The sequence below is a fragment of the Pseudophryne corroboree genome, chromosome 11, assembly GCF_028390025.1.
Source record: "Pseudophryne corroboree isolate aPseCor3 chromosome 11, aPseCor3.hap2, whole genome shotgun sequence".
In the NCBI taxonomy this organism is placed as follows: domain Eukaryota; kingdom Metazoa; phylum Chordata; class Amphibia; order Anura; family Myobatrachidae; genus Pseudophryne; species Pseudophryne corroboree.
Window position 1 is genome coordinate 44,314,263 of NC_086454.1, and position 19,068 is coordinate 44,333,330.

Sequence of the window (19,068 nt, forward strand, 5' to 3'; positions counted from 1 at the left end):
ACAGAGTATAGCACTGCTGCACAGATCTCCTGCACAGAGTATAGGACTGCTGCACAGATCTCCTGCACAGAGTATAGACTGCAGTACAGATCTTCTGCACAGAGTATAGGACTGCTGCACAGATCTCCTGCACAGAGTATAGGGCTGCTGCACAGATCTCCTGCACCGAGTATAGGGCTGCTGTACAGATCTCCTGCACAGAGTATAGGGCTGCTGCACAGATCTCCTGCACAGAGTATAGGGCTGCTGCACAGATCTCCTGCACAGAGTATAGCACTGCTGCACAGATCTCCTGCACAGAGTATAGGGCTGCTGCACAGATCTCCTGCACAGAGTATAGGGCTGCTGCACAGATCTCCTGCACAGAGTATAGGGCTGCTGCACAGATCTCCTGCACAGAGTATAGGGCTGCTGCACAGATCTCATGCACAGAGTATAGGGCTGCTGCACAGATCTCCTGCACAGAGTATAGGGCTGCTGCACAGATCTCCTGCACAGAGTATAGGGCTGCTGCACAGATCTCCTGCACAGAGTATAGGGCTGCTGCACAGATCTCATGCACAGAGTATAGGGCTGCTGCACAGATCTCCTGCACAGAGTATAGCACTGCTGCACAGATCTCCTGCACAGAGTATAGGGCTGCTGCACAGATCTCCTGCACAGAGTATAGGGCTGCTGCACAGATCTCCTGCACAGAGTATAGCACTGCTGCACAGATCTCCTGCACAGAGTATAGGGCTGCTGCACAGATCTCCTGCACAGAGTATAGGGCTGCTGTACAGATCTCCTGCACAGAGTATAGGGCTGCTGCACAGATCTCCTGCACAGAGTATAGGGCTGCTGCACAGATCTCCTGCACAGAGGGGGTAATTCCAAGTTGATCGCAGCAGGAAATTTTTTAGCAGTTGGGCAAAACCATGTGCACTGCAGGGGAGGCAAATATAACATGTGCAGAGAGAGATAGATTTGGGTCTGGTGAGTTCAATCTGCAATCTAAATTGCAGTGTAAAAATAAAGCAGCCAGTATTTACCCTGCACAGAAACAAAATAACCCACCCAAATCTAACTCTCTCTGCAAATGTTAAATCTGCCCCCCCTGCAGTGCACATGGTTTTGCCCAACTGCTAAAAAATTTCCTGCTGCGATCAACTTGGAATTACCCCCACAGTATAGGGCTGCTGCACAGATCTCCTGCACAGAGTATAGGACTGCAGTACAGATCTCCTGCACAGAGTATAGGGCTGCTGCACAGATCTCCTGCACAGAGTATAGGACTGCAGTACAGATCTCCTGCACAGAGTATAGGGCTGCTGCACAGATCTCCTGCACAGAGTATAGGGCTGCTGCACAGATCTCCTGCACAGAGTATAGGGCTGCTGCATAGATCTCCTGCACAGAGTATAGGGCTGCTGCACAGATCTCCTGCACAGAGTATAGGACTGCAGTACAGATCTCCTGCACAGAGTATAGGACTGCAGTACAGATCTCCTGCACAGAGTATAGGGCTGATGCACAGATCTCCTGCACAGAGTATAGGGCTGCTGCACAGATCTCCTGCACAGAGTATAGTGCTGCCGCACAGATCTCCTGCACAGAGTATAGGGCTGCTGCACAGATCTCCTGCACAGAGTATAGGGCTGCTGCGCAGATCTCCTGCACAGAGTATAGGACTGCTGCACAGATCTCCTGCACAGAGTATAGGGCTGCAGTACAGATCTCCTGCACAGAGTATAGGGCTGCTGCACAGATCTCCTGCACAGAGTATAGGGCTGCAGTACAGATCTCCTGCACAGAGTATAGGGCTGATGCACAGATCTCCTGCACAGAGTATAGGGTTGCTGCGCAGATCTCCTGCACAGAGTATAGGACTGCTGCACAGATCTCCTGCACAGAGTATAGGACTGCAGTACAGATCTCCTGCACAGAGTATAGGGCTGCAGTACAGATCTCCTGCACAGAGTATAGGGCTGCTGCACAGATCTCCTGCACAGAGTATAGGGCTGCTGCACAGATCTCCTGCACAGAGTATAGGGCTGATGCACAGATCTCCTGCACAGAGTATAGGGCTGCTGCACAGATCTCCTGCACAGAGTATAGGACTGCTGCACAGATCTTCTGCGCAGAGTATAGGACTGCTGCACAGATCTCCTGCACAGAGTATAGGGCTGCTGCACAGATCTCCTGCACAGAGTATAGGGCTGCCGCACAGATCTCCTGCACAGAGTATAGGGCTGCTGCACAGATCTCCTGCACAGAGTATAGGACTGCTGCACAGATCTTCTGCACAGAGTATAGGGCTGCTGCACAGATCTCCTGCACAGAGTATAGGACTGCAGTACAGATCTCCTGCACAGAGTATAGGACTGCTGCACAGATCTCCTGCACAGAGTATAGGGCTGCTGCACAGATCTCATGCACAGAGTATAGGACTGCAGTACAGATCTCCTGCACAGAGTATAGGACTGCTGCACAGATCTCCTGCACAGAGTATAGTGCTGCTGCACAGATCTCCTGCACAGAGTATAGGACTGCAGTACAGATCTCATGCACAGAGTATAGGGCTGCTGCACAGATCTCATGCACAGAGTGTAGGGCTGCTGCACAGATCTCCTGCACAGAGTATAGGACTGCTGCACAGATCTCCTGCACAGAGTATAGGACTGCAGTACAGATCTCCTGCACAGAGTATAGGGCTGCTGCACAGATCTCCTGCACAGAGTATAGTGCTGCTGCACAGATCTCCTGCACAGAGTATAGGACTGCAGTACAGATCTCCTGCACAGAGTATAGGGCTGCTGCACAGATCTCATGCACAGAGTATAGGGCTGCTGCACAGATCTCCTGCACAGAGTATAGGGCTGCTGCACAGATCTCCTGCACAGAGTATAGGGCTGCTGCACAGATCTCCTGCACAGAGTATAGGACTGCAGTACAGATCTCCTGCACAGAGTATAGGACTGCTGCACAGATCTCCTGCACAGAGTATAGGACTGCAGTACAGATCTCCTGCACAGAGTATAGGACTGCTGCACAGATCTCCTGCACAGAGTATAGTGCTGCTGCACAGATCTCCTGCACAGAGTATAGGACTGCAGTACAGATCTCCTGCACAGAGTATAGGACTGCAGTACAGATCTCCTGCACAGAGTATAGGGCTGCTGCACAGATCTCCTGCACAGAGTATAGGGCTGCTGCACAGATCTCCTGCACAGAGTATAGGACTGCAGTACAGATCTCCTGCACAGAGTATAGGGCTGCTGCACAGATCTCATGCACAGAGTATGGGGCTGCTGCACAGATCTCCTGCACAGAGTATAGGGCTGCTGCACAGATCACCTGCACAGAGTATAGGGCTGCTGCACAGATCTCCTGCACAGAGTATAGGACTGCTGCACAGATCTCCTGCACAGAGTATAGGGCTGCTGCACAGATCTCATGCACAGAGTATAGGACTGCAGTACAGATCTCCTGCACAGAGTATAGGACTGCAGCACAGATCTCCTGCACAGAGTATAGGGCTGCTGCACAGATCTCATGCACAGAGTATAGCACTGCTGCACAGATCTCCTGCACAGAGTATAGGGCTGCTGCACAGATCTCCTGCACAGAGTATAGGGCTGCTGCACAGATCTCCTGCACAGAGTATAGGGCTGCTGCACAGATCTCCTGCACAGAGTATAGGACTGCAGTACAGATCTCCTGCACAGAGTATAGGGCTGATGCACAGATCTCCTGCACAGAGTATAGGACTGCAGTACAGATCTCCTGCACAGAGTATAGGGCTGCTGCACAGATCTCATGCACAGAGTATAGGGCTGCTGCACAGATCTCCTGCACAGAGTATAGGGCTGCTGCACATGTGCTGATGATAATAATGACAGCTGCTTTAGTGAGCAGATGGATGGGGGCAGAGCGGTCGCATAGATGCAGGCGACCATGAAAACATACTGAGACTCACATTTACTGTGGGCACCAATTGCGAACTCTTTACATGCAACTCTGAACCAGGCACATATCCCCCATTATATGATCACAGAAATCACCCAATGAGATACAGATGTGTCCCCGGTTATCTTGGCTAGTTTGCTGCGCCTAGGCACAACTTGATTTATTAACATAAGACTTTCATCTATTGTTCTCAGCTGCAATACAATACAGAGAACAATACAGCAGGGGATTAAGTCATTACAGCAGGGGATTAAGGCCCTCATTCCGAGTTGATCGCTCGTAGCAACTTTTTGCTGCCCGTGCGATCAACTAGACGCCGCCTATGGGGGAGTGTATTTCTGCATAGCAGGGCTGCGATCGCTTGTGCAGCCCTGCTATGCTAAAAAAGTTTCCTGCAAAACAAGACCAGCCTGGATATACTTACCCTGTGCGACGGATCCAGCGACGAAGGTCCCGGAATTGACGTCAGACATCTGCCCTCCAAACGCCTTGACACGCCTGCGTTCGCCACACCACGCAGGGAAAACGGTCAGTTGATGCCCCGGAACGCCTCCCACCTGTCACTCTTCTTGCGATCGCCGCTGCGATCACTTTTTCCGCATGCACAGTTCCGACCCGTTCACACCACTGCGACAAACTACAGCGTGCGAACGGGTCGGAATGACCCCCTAAGTCCGACTGCCCAGTCTCAGTTAATCCTATTAAAGATCAAGATAAACATGGACCCATCTGTACTTGCCCACACACAGGTCTATGGGGGTCATTCTGACCCGCTCGCTTGCAGCTTTTTGGCGCAGCCGAGCAAACGGGTCCCTACTGCACATGCGCCGGCGCCGTAGTGCAGCGGCGCATGCCAGACGGCCAAAGGCCATAGCAGGGCTGCAATCGCCTCTGCCTGATTGACAGGCAGAGGCGATCGCTGGGCGGGAGGAGGCAGAATGGCGGCGTTTAGGTGCCGTTATGTGGGAGTGGTCCGGCCAACGCAGGCATGGCCGGACCGAACAGGGGGCAGGCCGCAGTTGCTGCGTGACGTCACACGCAGCCGCTGCGGGCCGGGGAGCGACGAGTAGCTCCTGGCCAGCACGCTAAAGCTGCGCTGGCCGGGAGCTACTCTTGAAGTGCAAAGGCAACGCCGCTGTGCGATGCCTTTGCACTTCTGCAGGGGGGTCGGCACTGACATGCGGGGCGGACTAGCCCTGTGCTGGGCGTCACCCCGCATGTCAGTGTGAATGATCGTAGCTGTGCTAAATTTAGCACAGCTACGATCAACTCGGAATGACCCCCTATATACAGTTTCAGAACTGTATAATGGCCCTCATTCCGAGTTGTTCGCTCGCAAGGCGATTTTAGCAGAGTTACACACGCTAAGCCGCCGCCTACTGGGTGTGAATCTTAGCTTCTTAAAATTGCGAACGATGTATTCGCAATATTGCGATTACAAACTACTTAGCAGTTTCAGAGTAGCTTCAGACTTACTCGGCATCTGCGATCAGTTCAGTGCTTGTCGTTCCTGGTTTGACGTCATAAACACACCCAGCGTTCGCCCAGACACTCCTCCGTTTCTCCAGCCACTCCCGCGTTTTTTCCGGAAACGGTAGCGTTTTTATCCACACGCCCATAAAACGCCGTGTTTCCGCCCAGTAACACCCATTTCCTGTCAATCACACTACGATCGCCGGAGCGAAGAAAAAGCCGTGAGTAAAAAAACTATCTTCATAGCAAAATTACTTGGCGCAGTCGCAGTGCGAACATTGCGCATGCGCACTAAGCTGAAAAACGCTGCGATGCGAAGAAAATTACCGAGCGAACGACTCGGAATGAGGGCCAATGTACAATTGTAGTATTATATTCTCCCCCATTCTCAGTAATTCCCATACAAGGTAGAAAAATAGACAACAGTGGCTGCCTAATGATTTGTAGGTAACAGCGAGAGTCTGCTGGGGTTTATTAACTGTAGTTATACATATATTTCACTGTGTATCAAAGCTTGGAGAGAGATAAACTACCAACCAATCAGCATCTGTCATTTTTCAAGCACAGCCTATAACATAGCAGTAAGGTGCTGATTGGCTGGTACTTTATCTCATTTCAAGTGATGAGTCTTTGATACTTCTCCCCCGTCTCTAGACACTGTCCCCTTCCCACAGAATGAGCCCTGTCCGTCTCCCGCCTGCGGCTGATTTCCTTATTATTATGGAATGTTATTCGGGCTGTGGTGACACTGGTAACTTCATCTCTTGCAGCAGATGGAGCTTGCCCTTTAATAAATAGCGTCTAATAACTGGGTGGAGACCTGTGGAAATGTCAGTCAGAAGGATGACATTACTTCTGCTAGCAGACGCGTCCTGTATTTCATTAATGATGGTTATATTATGCCGGCCAGCTATTATATAAGCAGTCTGATGGAGGATTTTAATTTTCAAAGGTTTACGAATCGCTGACCTGGAAACTGCTTGAGATGAAGTCTTGTTTTAGGGTGATATAGGAAACTCCCCATAAGGTTACTGCAGCGTCTGCACCTGCCCGCCCAGGTGTCCGGATGAAAGCGGGGGATTATCCTGATGTACCTGACAGCAAATTCAATTTAACCTGTGTGTTCATCATTTCCTAATGACAGTAACTAATAACCCTCAGACTCTGCAGCATGATATCCATACAGATAGAACATCTGGGATTTATAGCAAGAGCCAATGATCAGACTGCAGTGGCAAACGCAGGATTTGCATGGGGGGGTTTCCAGAACTGGGTGGAGCCAATCACGGGGGTGGGGACTGGGGTGACCCAGTATATGCTGGGTCCGTAAAACTAGTGTGTGTGTGTGTGTGTGTGTATATATATATATATATATATATATATATCCCATGTAAAGAAGGCGGCACTCAGAGACTTGAAGGTGCAAAAGAATATTTAGTAAACAAGCTGCAGAGTTATATCAACGTTTCGGGGCGCGCAGCCCCTTCATCAGGAGTGGGCATCACATACAGGTACTGGTACTGGGCATCACATACAGGTACTGGTACTGGGTATCACATACAGGTGCAGATACTGGGCATCACATACAGGCATAGGTAGTGGGCATCACATACAGGTACTGGACATCACATACAGGTACTGGGCATCACGTACAGCCACATGTGCTGGGCATCACGTACAGGCACAGGTGCTGGGTATCACGTACAGGTACTGGTACTGGGCATCACGTACAGGCGCAGATACTGGGCATCACGTACAGGCGCAGATACTGGGCATCACGTACAGCCACAGGTGCTGGGCATCATGTACAGGAACAAATACTGGGCATCACGTACAGCCACAGGTGCTGGGCATCTTGTACAGGAACAGATACTGGGCATCACGTACAGGCGCAGAAACTGGGCATCACATACAGGCATAGGTAGTGGGCATCACATAAACGTACTGGGCATAATGTGCAGGCACAGATACTGGGCATCACGTACAGGCACAGATACTGGGCATCACGTACAGGGACAGATACTGGGCATCACGTACAGGCAGAGATACTGGGCATCATGTACAGGCACAAGTGCTGGGCATCACAAACAGGCACAGGTAGTGGGCATCACGTAGAGGGCACAGATGCTGGGCATAACATACAGGCACAGGTGCTGGGCATCACGTACAGGCACAGGTAGTGGGCATCCCGTACAGGCACAGGTGTTGGGCATCACATACAGGTACAGGTAGTGGGCATCACGTAGAGGGCACAGGTGCTGGGCATCACGTACAGGCCCAGGTAGTGGTCATCACAAACAGGCACAGGTAGTGGGCATCACAAACAGGCACAGGTAGTGGGCATCACAAACAGGCACAGGTGTTGGGCATCACGTACAGGCACAAGTAGTGGGCATCACGTAGAGGCACAGGTGCTGGGCATAACATACAGGCACAGGTGCTGGGCATAACATACAGGCACAGGTGCTGGGCATAACATACAGGCACAGGTGTTGGGCATCACGTACAGACACAGGTGCTGGCCATCACGTGCAGGCATAGGTTCTGGGCATCACCTACAGGCACAGGTAGTGGGCATCACGTGCAGGCACAGATTCTGGGCATCACCTACAGGCACAGGTAGTGGGCATCACGTGCAGGCACAGGTTCTGGGCATCACCTACAGGCACAGGTAGTGGGCATCACATGCAGACACAGGTAGTGGGCATCACGTACAGGCACAGGTAGTGGGCATCACGTACAGACACAGGTAGTGGGCATCACGTACAGGCACAGGTAGTGGGCATCACGTACAGACACAGGTAGTGGGCATCACGTACAGGCACAGGTTCTGGGCATCACGTACAGGCACAGGTAGTGGGCATCACGTACAGGCAATGGCATAAAAGCTGTTTCTTTGCTCATGCCCCGTATATATGTTACTCATGTACTGTACATCTCAGCTATCAGTATAACAGCTCTCCTTTACCCTGTCCTCTGTCCCCCGCAGAAGTTCTTCCTTGTTTCAATGGAGGAGAATGTATACAGAAGAAGTACTGTGACTGCAGCCGATATAACGCGTCTGGCTCTCGATGTCAGATAGGTATATATATAATACACAGTCACATGCCCACCTGTCCCGCATCATGCCCACCAGTGCAGCATGTGTCAGTGTACGGACTGTGTGTATACATATATATATATATATATATATGAGTAATGGATATGCTGTATTATCTTCCAGTGTATAACACAGGGGCAGAGAGAGAGAACATTTGCCGTACGTGGGGACAATCTCATTATGAAACATTTGATGGACTTTATTACTTCTTCCCTGGAAAATTCACATATGATCTCTTACGCCAAAATGAGCCGGACGAGCAGAGCTTTGCTATACAGGTCAGATGATCCATATATACTGTGTGTTTATACTGTATATACCACCCCACCTCTGCTTTATGGGACACACTTAGTCTGTTGCACTGTTGTACGGTATGGTAGCAGCATTTGTACCAGTTCTGGTTATTCACTGGACTGGAATTGCTTAAATATCAATAAAATCTAGAAAGTTGGGATGTTCTAAGCCTGTTGACGGGTGTAGTATGGTATACCGGCGGCCGGGCTCCCGGCGACCAGCATACCGGCGCCGGGAGCCCGACCGCCGGCATACCGACACCGTGGCAAGCACAAAGGAGCCCCTTGCGTGCTCGCTGCACTCGCCACGCTGCGGGCACGGTGGCGCGCTACGCGCGCCATGCTATTTTATTCTCCCTCCAGGGGGGTCGTAGACCCCCACGAGAGAGAATTTATGTCGGTATGCCGGGTGTCGGGATTCCGGCGCCGGTATACTGTGCGCCGGGATCCCGACATTCGGCATACTGAAGACCACCCCTTTTGACTGGTAGTGTTTATTGGGAATGTAGTCTTATATTCTATTTAGGGAATGTGGTCTCTTTATATATTGGTAATATAGCCTTATAGACTGTATTCGGAATACATACGATTTGCCAGCGGACGGGATGCCGGCTGTCAACATACGACAGTGACATTCCATCCACCAGAATGACAGCAGCGGGGTGAGCGCTAAGAGTCCCCTTGCATTCTCGCTGCTCTCGCCACAGGATCTATTCCCACTCTATGGGTGTCGTGTACACCCACAAGTAGGAATAGCCCTGGTGCGCCGGGATTCCAGCTGGTGGCATTGTCGGCAATTCGGCGTCTGTATCCTGAATGCCGGGATCTTGACAGTCGGCATGTTAACCACAACCCCTGTAGTCTCATTATGGATGAGGAATGCAACCTCATTATCCATAGGGAATGTAGCCCCATTCACAAATGTCGCCGTTATCCGGAAACAATGGTGGTCATTCCGAGTTGATTGCTCGCTAGCAGTTTTTATCAGCCGTGCAAACGCTATGCCGCCTCCCACTGGGAGTGTATTTTAGCTTTGCAGAAGTGCGAATGAAAGGAGCGGCTACAAAGTTTTTTTGTGCAGTTTCAGAGTAGCTTCAGACTTACTCAGCGCTTGAGATCACTTCAGACCATTCAGTTCCTGTTTTGACGTCACAAACACGCCCTGCGTTCGCCCAGCCACGCCTGCTTTTTTCCTGGCATGCCTGCGTGTTTCCGAACACTCCCTGAAAACGGTCAGTTGCCACCCAGAAACGTCCACTTCATGTCAATCACTCTGCGGTCAGCAGTGCGATTGAAAAGCTTCGCTAGACCCTGTGTGAAACTACATCGTTAGTTGTAATAGTACGTCGCGCGTGCGCATTGTGCCGCATACGCATGCGCAGAAGTGGCGTTTTTTTGCATCATCGCTGCACAGCGAATGAATGCAGCTAGCGATCAACTCGGAGTGACCACCAATATACAGTAATAAACATATGACGGTTATTGGTCCTTTTATTTTGGTTATTAATATAAAATGAACAAGGCTCCATAGTGAACTTTGCTATCTGCCTGCTTTGTGCTGTACACTCGTGTCCGGCTGTTTGGGCTCTTAGTGCAGGAGCAGAGACTTATCACAGGCATATAAACGGTTAGACCGTCTCTGTGATCTCTTTCTGTCACTGGTGTATTACAGAAGAATGCAGCGTCTAACCATCCCCGCAGCATATTCATGATTGTTCCCTTCTTATATTACCGTCTCGTGAAATAATGTTTCTGCTGTAAATGTCTTGTCACCGGCTTCAATTTTCTCTTTGATGTGTTCTCCACCGCAAGATCCCATTGCAGTGCGAATCGCTTGGTTTGTACCGCGCAGATCTCTGAGCCGCTGTCGGCAATTTGTTGCTGAGATCAGATATTGTCCCAGAAATGATCTGACAGGACACAAAATTATTTGATGGGGGAAGTAATTTCAAACGTAGCAATTATGTTTAATAAGGGCTATGTTCCTTAATTATCAGCCCCATTGCCCAGGACACATAATCCACCCCACACAGGCAGGGCATTGTTATTGCCCGGCTGTGGGGAGATGAGAGGGTTAATCTCACCGTGACGGTGCGCCATGAATTGGGGGGCGACCAGGAAAGTGCAATATTTTATTTCTAGTAGGATTTTCTGTGAAATGAAATTACTTATTGTGTTATTAATTCCCAGGGCCGGATTAAAGTTTGTGGTGGCCCCAGGACAACTAACTTGTGGGGCCCACTAATGCTATTCAATTGCAGCAAAAGAACCCAAAATAAAAGTGGCATCTTTGCACGTTTTTTAAAGAATTTTCTCTAATTAAAAATGCTAAATATTTGAAAACTTCATTTCTTAATTTTAATCCTTCAAAAATGTTTTTTTTTGTTTACTAATTTATACGGTATAAGAACATCCCCGTTTTTATGCTAAAAATTATTACGTTACCGTCCTCTGTTATCGAATTCATTAAACTTTTATGTTATTAAATCGTTTGTTTCTCTGACGTCCAACTGGATGCTGGGAACTCTGTAAGGAACATGGGAATAGACGGGCTCCGCAGGAGACTGGGCACTCTAAAGAAAAGATTAGGTAGTATCTGGTGTGCACTGGCTCCTCCCGCTATGCCCCTCATCCAGACCTCAGTTAGAATCTGTGCCCGGCCAGAGCTGGGTGCTCCTAGTGGGCTCTCCTGAGCTTACTAGTAAAGAAAGTATTTATTAGGTTTTTTATTTTCAGTGAGCTTCTGCTGGCAACAGACTCACTGCTACGTGGGACTAAAGGGGGGTACTCAAGGGAGAGATGTGTGCTGAGCGATCTTAACACAGACCGCTCAGCACACATCTCTCACCCCGCTCAGCACAGCGCGATGTGCTGAGCGAGGGGGAAAGCCGACGGGGGGGCCGCTCACTTCACACAACGGTGAAGTGAGCGACCCGCTAGATTGAGCCTGCATGCAGGCGGGGCCGCGCATCGCTATCGCTGGAGGGCATACACACGGCAGATCCGTGCTTAAAATCTAAGCAATCTAGCAAGATTGCTTAGATTTTAAGCACGGATCTCTCCGTGTGTACCCCCCTTAAGGGGAGAGAAGCAAACCTACCTGCTTGCAGCTAGTTTGTGCTTCTTAGGCTACTGGACACCATTAGCTCCAGAGGGTTCGAACACAGGCACCTGTCCTCGATCGTCCGTTCCCGGAGCCGCGCCGCCGTCCCCCTTGCAGAGCCAGAAGAACAGAAGCTTGAAGACGACGAAATCGGCGGCTGAAGACTCCTGTCTTCATTAAGGTAGCGCACAGCACCACAGCTGTGCGCCATTGCTTCCAGCACACTTACACACTCCGGTCACTGTAGTACCAAAGTACCTTTGGCATAAAAACATACATATATACAGTCTAGCACTGTATATATGTAAAAACCCCCGCCATTTTTTTACATGGAAAGCGGGACAGAAGCCCGCCACTGAGGGGGCGGGGCCTTCTTCCTCAGCACACCAGCGCCATTTTCTCTTCACAGCTCCGCTGGAAGCAGCTCCCCAGGCTCTCCCCTGCAGTTTCCAGGTACAAGACGGGTTAAAAAGAGAGGGGGGGCACATAAATTTAGGCGCAAACAATACAAAAAAAGCAGCTATTGGGTAAATCACTTATTAGCAGTGTAAATCCCTGTGTTATATAGCGCTGTGGTGTGTGCTGGCATACTCTCTCTCTGTCTCCCCAAAGGACTTTGTGGGGTCCTGTCCTCAGTCTGAGCATTCCCTGTGTGTGTGCGGTGTGTCGGTACGGCTGTGTCGACATGTTTGATGAGGAAGGTTACGTGGAGGCGGAGCAAGGGCAGATAAGTGTGGTATCGCCCCCGTCGGGGCCGACACCTGATTGGATGGATATGTGGAAGGTCTTAAATGACAATGTAAACTCCTTACATAAAAGGTTTGATGACGCTGCAGCCTTGGGACAGCCGGGGTCTCAGCCCGCGCCTGCCCAGGCGACTCAGAAACCGTCAGGGTCTCATAAACGCCCTCTATCTCAGATGGTTGACACAGATGCCGACACGGAGTCCAACTCCAGTGTCGACGATGCTGAGGCACATTTACAGTCTAAATTGACCAAGGCCATCCGATACATGATTATTGCAATGAAAGATGTACTACACATTTCTGAGAGTAACCCGGTTAATACCAAGAGGGTTTATATGTTTGGGGAGAAAAAGCAGCCAGTGACTTTTCCCCCATCTGATGAATTAAATGAATTGTGTGGAGAAGCGTGGAGTTCCCCGGATAAGAAATTAGTGATTTCTAAGAGGTTACTGATGGCGTACCCTTTCCCGCCAACGGACAGGTTACGTTGGGAAACATCCCCTAGGGTGGACAAGGCGCTGACACGCTTATCTAAAAAGGTGGCCCTGCCGTCTCAGGATACGGCGGCCCTAAAGGAGCCTGCGGATAGAAAGCAGGAAGCTATCCTGAAGTCAGTGTATACACACTCCGGTACTCTACTGAGACCTGCTATTGCTTCAGCCTGGATGTGTAGTGCTGTAGCAGCGTGGACAGATACTCTGTTAGACGACATAGATTCCCTCGACAGAGATACTGTTTTGCTAACCCTGGGCCATATCAAAGACGTCGTCTTATATATGCGAGATGCTCAGAGGGACATTTGCCTGCTGGGCTCTAGAATTAATGCTATGTCCATTTCTGCCAGGAGGGTCTTATGGACTCGGCAATGGACAGGAGATGCTGATTCTAAAAAAACACATGGAGGTTTTGCCTTATAAGGGTGAGGAATTGTTTGGGGACGGTCTGTCGGACCTCGTGTCAGCTGGAAAATCCACTTTCTTGCCTCAGGTTTCCTCACAGCCTAAGAAAGCACCGTATTATCAAATGCAGTCCTTTCGTTCCCAAAAAGGCAAGAGGGTCAGGGGTGCATCCTTTCTTGCCAGAGGCAGGGGTAGAGGTAAGAAGCTGCACCATGCAGCCAGTTCCCAGGAACAAAAGTCCTCCCCTGCTTCCACTAAGTCCACCGCATGATGTTGGGGCTCCACAGGCGGAGCCAGGTGCGGTGGGGGCGCGTCTCCGAAACTTCAGCAGCCAGTGGGTTCGCTCACAGGTGGATCTCTGGGCTATACAAATTGTATCTCAGGGATACAAGCTGGAATTCGAAGCAACTCCCCCCCGCCGTTACCTCAAATCAGCCTTGCCAGCTTCCCCCATGGAAAGGGAGGTAGTACTGGCGGCAATTCACAAGCTGTACCTCCAGCAAGTGATTGTCAGGGTCCCCCTCCTTCAACAGGGAAGGGGTTACTATTCCACAATGTTTGTGGTACCGAAACCGGACGGTTCGGTGAGACCCATTCTGAATTTAAAGTCCTTGAACACTTATATAAAGAAATTCAAGTTCAAAATGTAATCGCTCAGAGCGGTTATTGCAAGCCTGGAAGAGGGGGATTTTATGGTGTCGCTGGACATCAAAGATGCTTACTTGCATGTCCCCATTTACCCACCTCACCAGGAGTACCTCAGATTTGTGGTACTGGACTGTCATTACCAATTCCAGACGTTGCCGTTTGGCCTGTCCACGGCACCGAGAATATTTACCAAGGTAATGGCCGAAATGATGATACTCCTTCGGCAGAAGGGAGTTATAATTATCCCGTACTTGGACGATCTCCTTATAAAGGCGAGGTCCAGGGAGCAGTTGTTGATCAGCGTAACACTCTCTCAGGAAGTGTTACTACAGCACGGCTGGATTCTGAATGTTCCAAAGTCGCAGCTGATTCCTACGACGCGTCTGCTTTTCCTGGGCATGATTCTGGACACAGAACAGAAGAAGGTGTTTCTCCCGGTGGAGAAGGCCCAGGAATTAGCATCTCTGGTCAGGGACCTCCTGAAACCAAAACAGGTTTCGGTCTATCACTGCACGCGAGTCCTGGGAAAGATGGTGGCTTCATACGAAGCCATTCCCTTCGGCAGGTTCCATGCAAGGATCTTTCAGTGGGATCTGTTGGACAAGTGGTCCGGATCGCATCTTCAGATGCATCGGCTGATCACCCTGTCCCCAAGGGCCAGGGTGTCTCTTCTGTGGTGGCTGCAGAGTGCTCACCTTCTCGAGGGCCGCAGGTTCGGCATACAGGACTGGGTCCTGGTGACCACGGATGCAAGCCTCCGAGGATGGGGGGCAGTCACTCAGGGAAGAAACTTCCAAGGGCTGTGGTCAAGTCTGGAGACTTCTCTACACATAAATATTCTGGAACTAAGGGCCATTTACAACGCCCTGAGTCAAGCAGAGCCCCTGCTTCGAAACCGGACAGTGCTGATTCAGTCAGACAACATCACGGCGGTCGCCCATGTAAACCGCTAGGGCGGCACAAGAAGCAGGATGGCAATGGCGGAAGCCACAAAGATTCTTCGATGGGCGGAGAATCACGTGCAAGCACTGTCAGCAGTGTTCATTCCGGGAGTGGACAACTGGGAAGCAGACTTCCTCAGCAGACACGACCTCCACCCGGGAGAGTGGGGACTTCATCAAGAAGTCTTCCAACTGATTGCAAACCGATGGGAACTGCCACAGGTGGACATGATGGCGTCCCGCCTCAACAAAAAGCTAAAAAGTTATTGCGCCAGGTCAAGGGACCCTCAGGCGATAGCTGTGGACGCCCTAGTGACACCGTGGGTGTACCGGTCGGTATATGTGTTTCCTCCTCTTCCTCTCATACCAAAAGTACTGAGAATAGTAAGAAAGAGAGGAATAAGAACAATACTCATTGTTCCGGACTGGCCAAGAAGGACTTGGCACCCGGAACTGCAAGAAATGCGCACAGAGGACCCATGGCCTCTGCCTCTCAGACAGGACCTGCTGCAGCAAGGGCCCTGTCTGTTCCAAGACTTACCGCGGCTGCGTTTGACGGCATGGCGGTTGAACGCCGGATCCTAGCGGAAAAAGGCATTCCGGATGAAGTTATTCCTACGCTGATAAAGGCTAGGAAAGACGTGACAGCAAAACATTATCATCCGTATATGGCGGAAGTATGTTGCTTGGTGTGAGACCAGGAAGGCCCCTACAGAGGAATTCCAACTGGGTCATCTCCTGCACTTCCTACAGTCAGTGGTGACTATGGGCCTAAAATTGGGGTCCATAAAGGTCCAGATTTCGGCCCTGTCCATTTTCTTTCAAAAAGAACTGGCTTCACTGCCTGAGGTTCAGACATTTGTTAAGGGAGTGCTGCATATTCAGCCCCCTTTTGTGCCACCAGTGGCACCCTGGGATCTTAACGTTGTGTTGGATTTCCTGAAATCCCACTGGTTTGAGCCACTTAAGACCGTGGAACTAAAGTATCTCACGTGGAAAGTGGTCATGCTGTTGGCCTTAGCATCGGCTAGGCGTGTGTCGGAATTGGCGGCTTTGTCATGTAAAAGCCCATATCTGATCTTCCATATGGACAAGGCAGAATTGAGGACTCGTCCCCAATTTCTCCCAAAGGTGGTGTCATCGTTTCATTTGAACCAACCTATTGTGGTGCCTGCGGCTACTCTGGACTTGGAGGACTCCAAGTTGCTGGACGTAGTCAGGGCTTTGAAAATATATGTTTCCAGAACGGCTGGAGTCAGGAAGACTGACTCGCTGTTTATCTTGCATGCACCCAACAAGCTGGGTGCTCCTGCTTCAAAGCAAACTATTGCTCGCTGGATCTGTAGCACGATTCAGCAGGCTCATTCTGCGGCTGGATTGCCGCATCCAAAATCGGTAAAAGCCCATTCCACAAGGAAGGTGGGCTCTTCTTGGGCGGCTGCCCGAGGGGTCTCGGTTTTACAGCTTTACAGAGCGGCTACTTGGTCGGGTTCAAACACATTTGCAAAGTTCTACAAGTTTGATACCCTGGCTGAGGAGGACCTTGTGTTTGCTCATTCGGTGCTGCAGAGTCATCCGCACTCTCCCGCCCATTTGGGAGCTTTGGTATAATCCCCATGGTCCTTACGGAGTTCCCAGCATCCACTAAGACGTCAGAGAAAATAAGAATTTACTCACCGGTAATTCTATTTCTCGTAGTCCGTAGTGGATGCTGGGCGCCCGTCCCAAGTGCGGACTTTCTGCAATACGTGTATATAGTTATTGCTTAACTAAGGGTTATTGTTATGAGCCATCCGTTGAGTGAGGCTCAGTTGTTGTTCACACTGTTAACTGGGTAAGGTTATCACAAGTTGTACGGTGTGATTGGTGTGGCTGGTATGAGTCTTACCCTGGATTCAAAATTTCCTTTCCTTGTAATGTCAGCTCTTCCGGGCACAGTTTCCCTAACTGAGGTCTGGAGGAGGGGCATAGAGGGAGGAGCCAGTGCACCCCAGATAGTACCTAATCTTTTCTTTAGAGTGCCCAGTCTCCTGCAGAGCCCGTCTATTCCCATGGCCCTTACGGAGTTCCCAGCATCCACTACGGACTACGAGAAATAGAATTACCGGTGAGTAAATTCTTATTTTTTCGAGCCTGTAAAACAAATAAAGTAAAAAACTTTTTCTTTTGTTAGAAATGTAATTCCTGCCTAAAGCCACTTTTTTGTTTGTTTGTATTTTGTTATTGTCCGACTTAAACAGTGTTTTTCGCATTGTGGTGACATCAGCGCAATGTAGCGCAAGCCTCCTGTTTAAAAATTTGTGTCCAGTTCTCAATGACAGTATGGGGCTGGAAAATGAAGGGGCCACCAGGGGAATGCAGTGGTAGGGGCCCATGCAGAAGGGGTGTGGCCAGCCCCACACAGTGGCTCAGCCAGCATTACAGACCAAGTAACTGACCATCTAATAGAGTAACAGGTATAATTTGAGTGCACAGTCTGGAACCTGGCATTAGAGGAACGGGTGGGGCCCAAAGGGGATTTCTCCTGTACCACTATGGGCCAGTCCGACCCTGCTCAGTGATCATTTATAGTACTCTCGCTATATAGCGTGTATTATGAATATTGAGTAGTGTAGACATTGGACAGGATGTAATACAGTACGAGGCGGCTGGAGCTCCTAGATTCCAGCTGAACTCATACGGTTTTTGAAAGCAGCAAATATTTACAAGCCAATACCATCCTGGTTTTACCTTGTAAACGTTTGCTGCTTTTAAAAAATGTACAAGTCCGTCTGGTATCTCTGAGCTCCAGCCGTCTCGCACTGCATTATGGGCCAAATTCAGACCTGATCGCTAGGGTGCGTTTTTTGCATCCCTGCGATCCGGTAGTTGCCGCCTACAGGGGGTGGGGGAAATCGCTGTGCAGGGGTGCGATCTCATGTGCAGGAGAGCTGCACAGACAGAAGTTTGTGCAGTCTCCGCACAGCCCAGGACTTACTCTTTCAGTGCGATGATCAGGTCCAGAGCTGACATCAGAATCCCTCCCTCCAAATGCCTGGTCCCTAATGCGTTTCTACGGACACTCCCTGAAAACGGTCAGTTGCCACCCATATACGGCCTCTTCCTGTCAGTCACCTTGCAATCGCCCGTGCCATCGCTTTTCTCGCACATCCCGTCACTGTTCGACGATCCCCGTCACTGCGGACCGACGCACCTGCGCATTGCGGTGCATGCGCAGTTCAGACCTGATCGCAGGCTGTACGAAAACGCAGCCTAGCAATCAGGGAATTAGGCCCTACATCCGGCCCATTATCCAAGAACAGTGCTGGATACTGTCCAATATAATAAATTCTAATCAAACTTCTATAGAGAAACATGTTCGTCAGAGCAGATCCAGGGAATCTTTGCAATGGAGTATTTGGAACTGGTGTATAAAGATTAATTGAATCAAACCATGGTAACGTCTGTCTTCTCTCTGTCCACAGCCCATATTATGGTGTAAATACCGGCACATCGTATTATCTGTGTCATGGCAGTGATTTTACCATTGATTTATTCCAGGTGCACAATGATCCAGACTGCCCATCACTCCCATATTCCTGCTCACGCTCCGTCAGTCTGTATTTTGCTGGTGTTGGGGAAATTAAGTTACAGAACCAGATTGTTCTTTACAATAACGTCAGGTAAGTGACATTTCAGTTACCTACCATGGAAATACTGCTCTAAACCTCTCCTGCATTGAAGAGAAGCCAACCTGTATTGTATTATAGGCCAGGTGTACCCCCGGCAGAACATGATGTATTTACAGAGAGTCAATGCCCTAGGCTATGATAAGGGGTAAAGCCACCAACATTGATTCAGGGATACAGGAGGTTTATCAAAGCTGGATTAGCAGAAACCCTCATTCGCCAAAGTTTACCGTCTAAAAGGAATGACCT

At 50.0% G+C, this 19,068-nt stretch overlaps 1 protein-coding gene across 1 annotated transcript in view; it reads left to right on the plus strand.

The window, feature by feature from the left end:
- Positions 1 to 19,068, plus strand: part of OTOG (otogelin) — a 416,567-nt gene that overhangs the window by 32,857 nt on the left and 364,642 nt on the right. Inside the window, exons 4-6 of the mRNA XM_063944165.1 lie at positions 8,411 to 8,503; positions 8,645 to 8,799; positions 18,692 to 18,813. Of these exons, the coding sequence (XP_063800235.1) occupies positions 8,411 to 8,503; positions 8,645 to 8,799; positions 18,692 to 18,813 (370 nt within the window). The remainder of the gene's footprint in view (positions 1 to 8,410; positions 8,504 to 8,644; positions 8,800 to 18,691; positions 18,814 to 19,068) is intronic.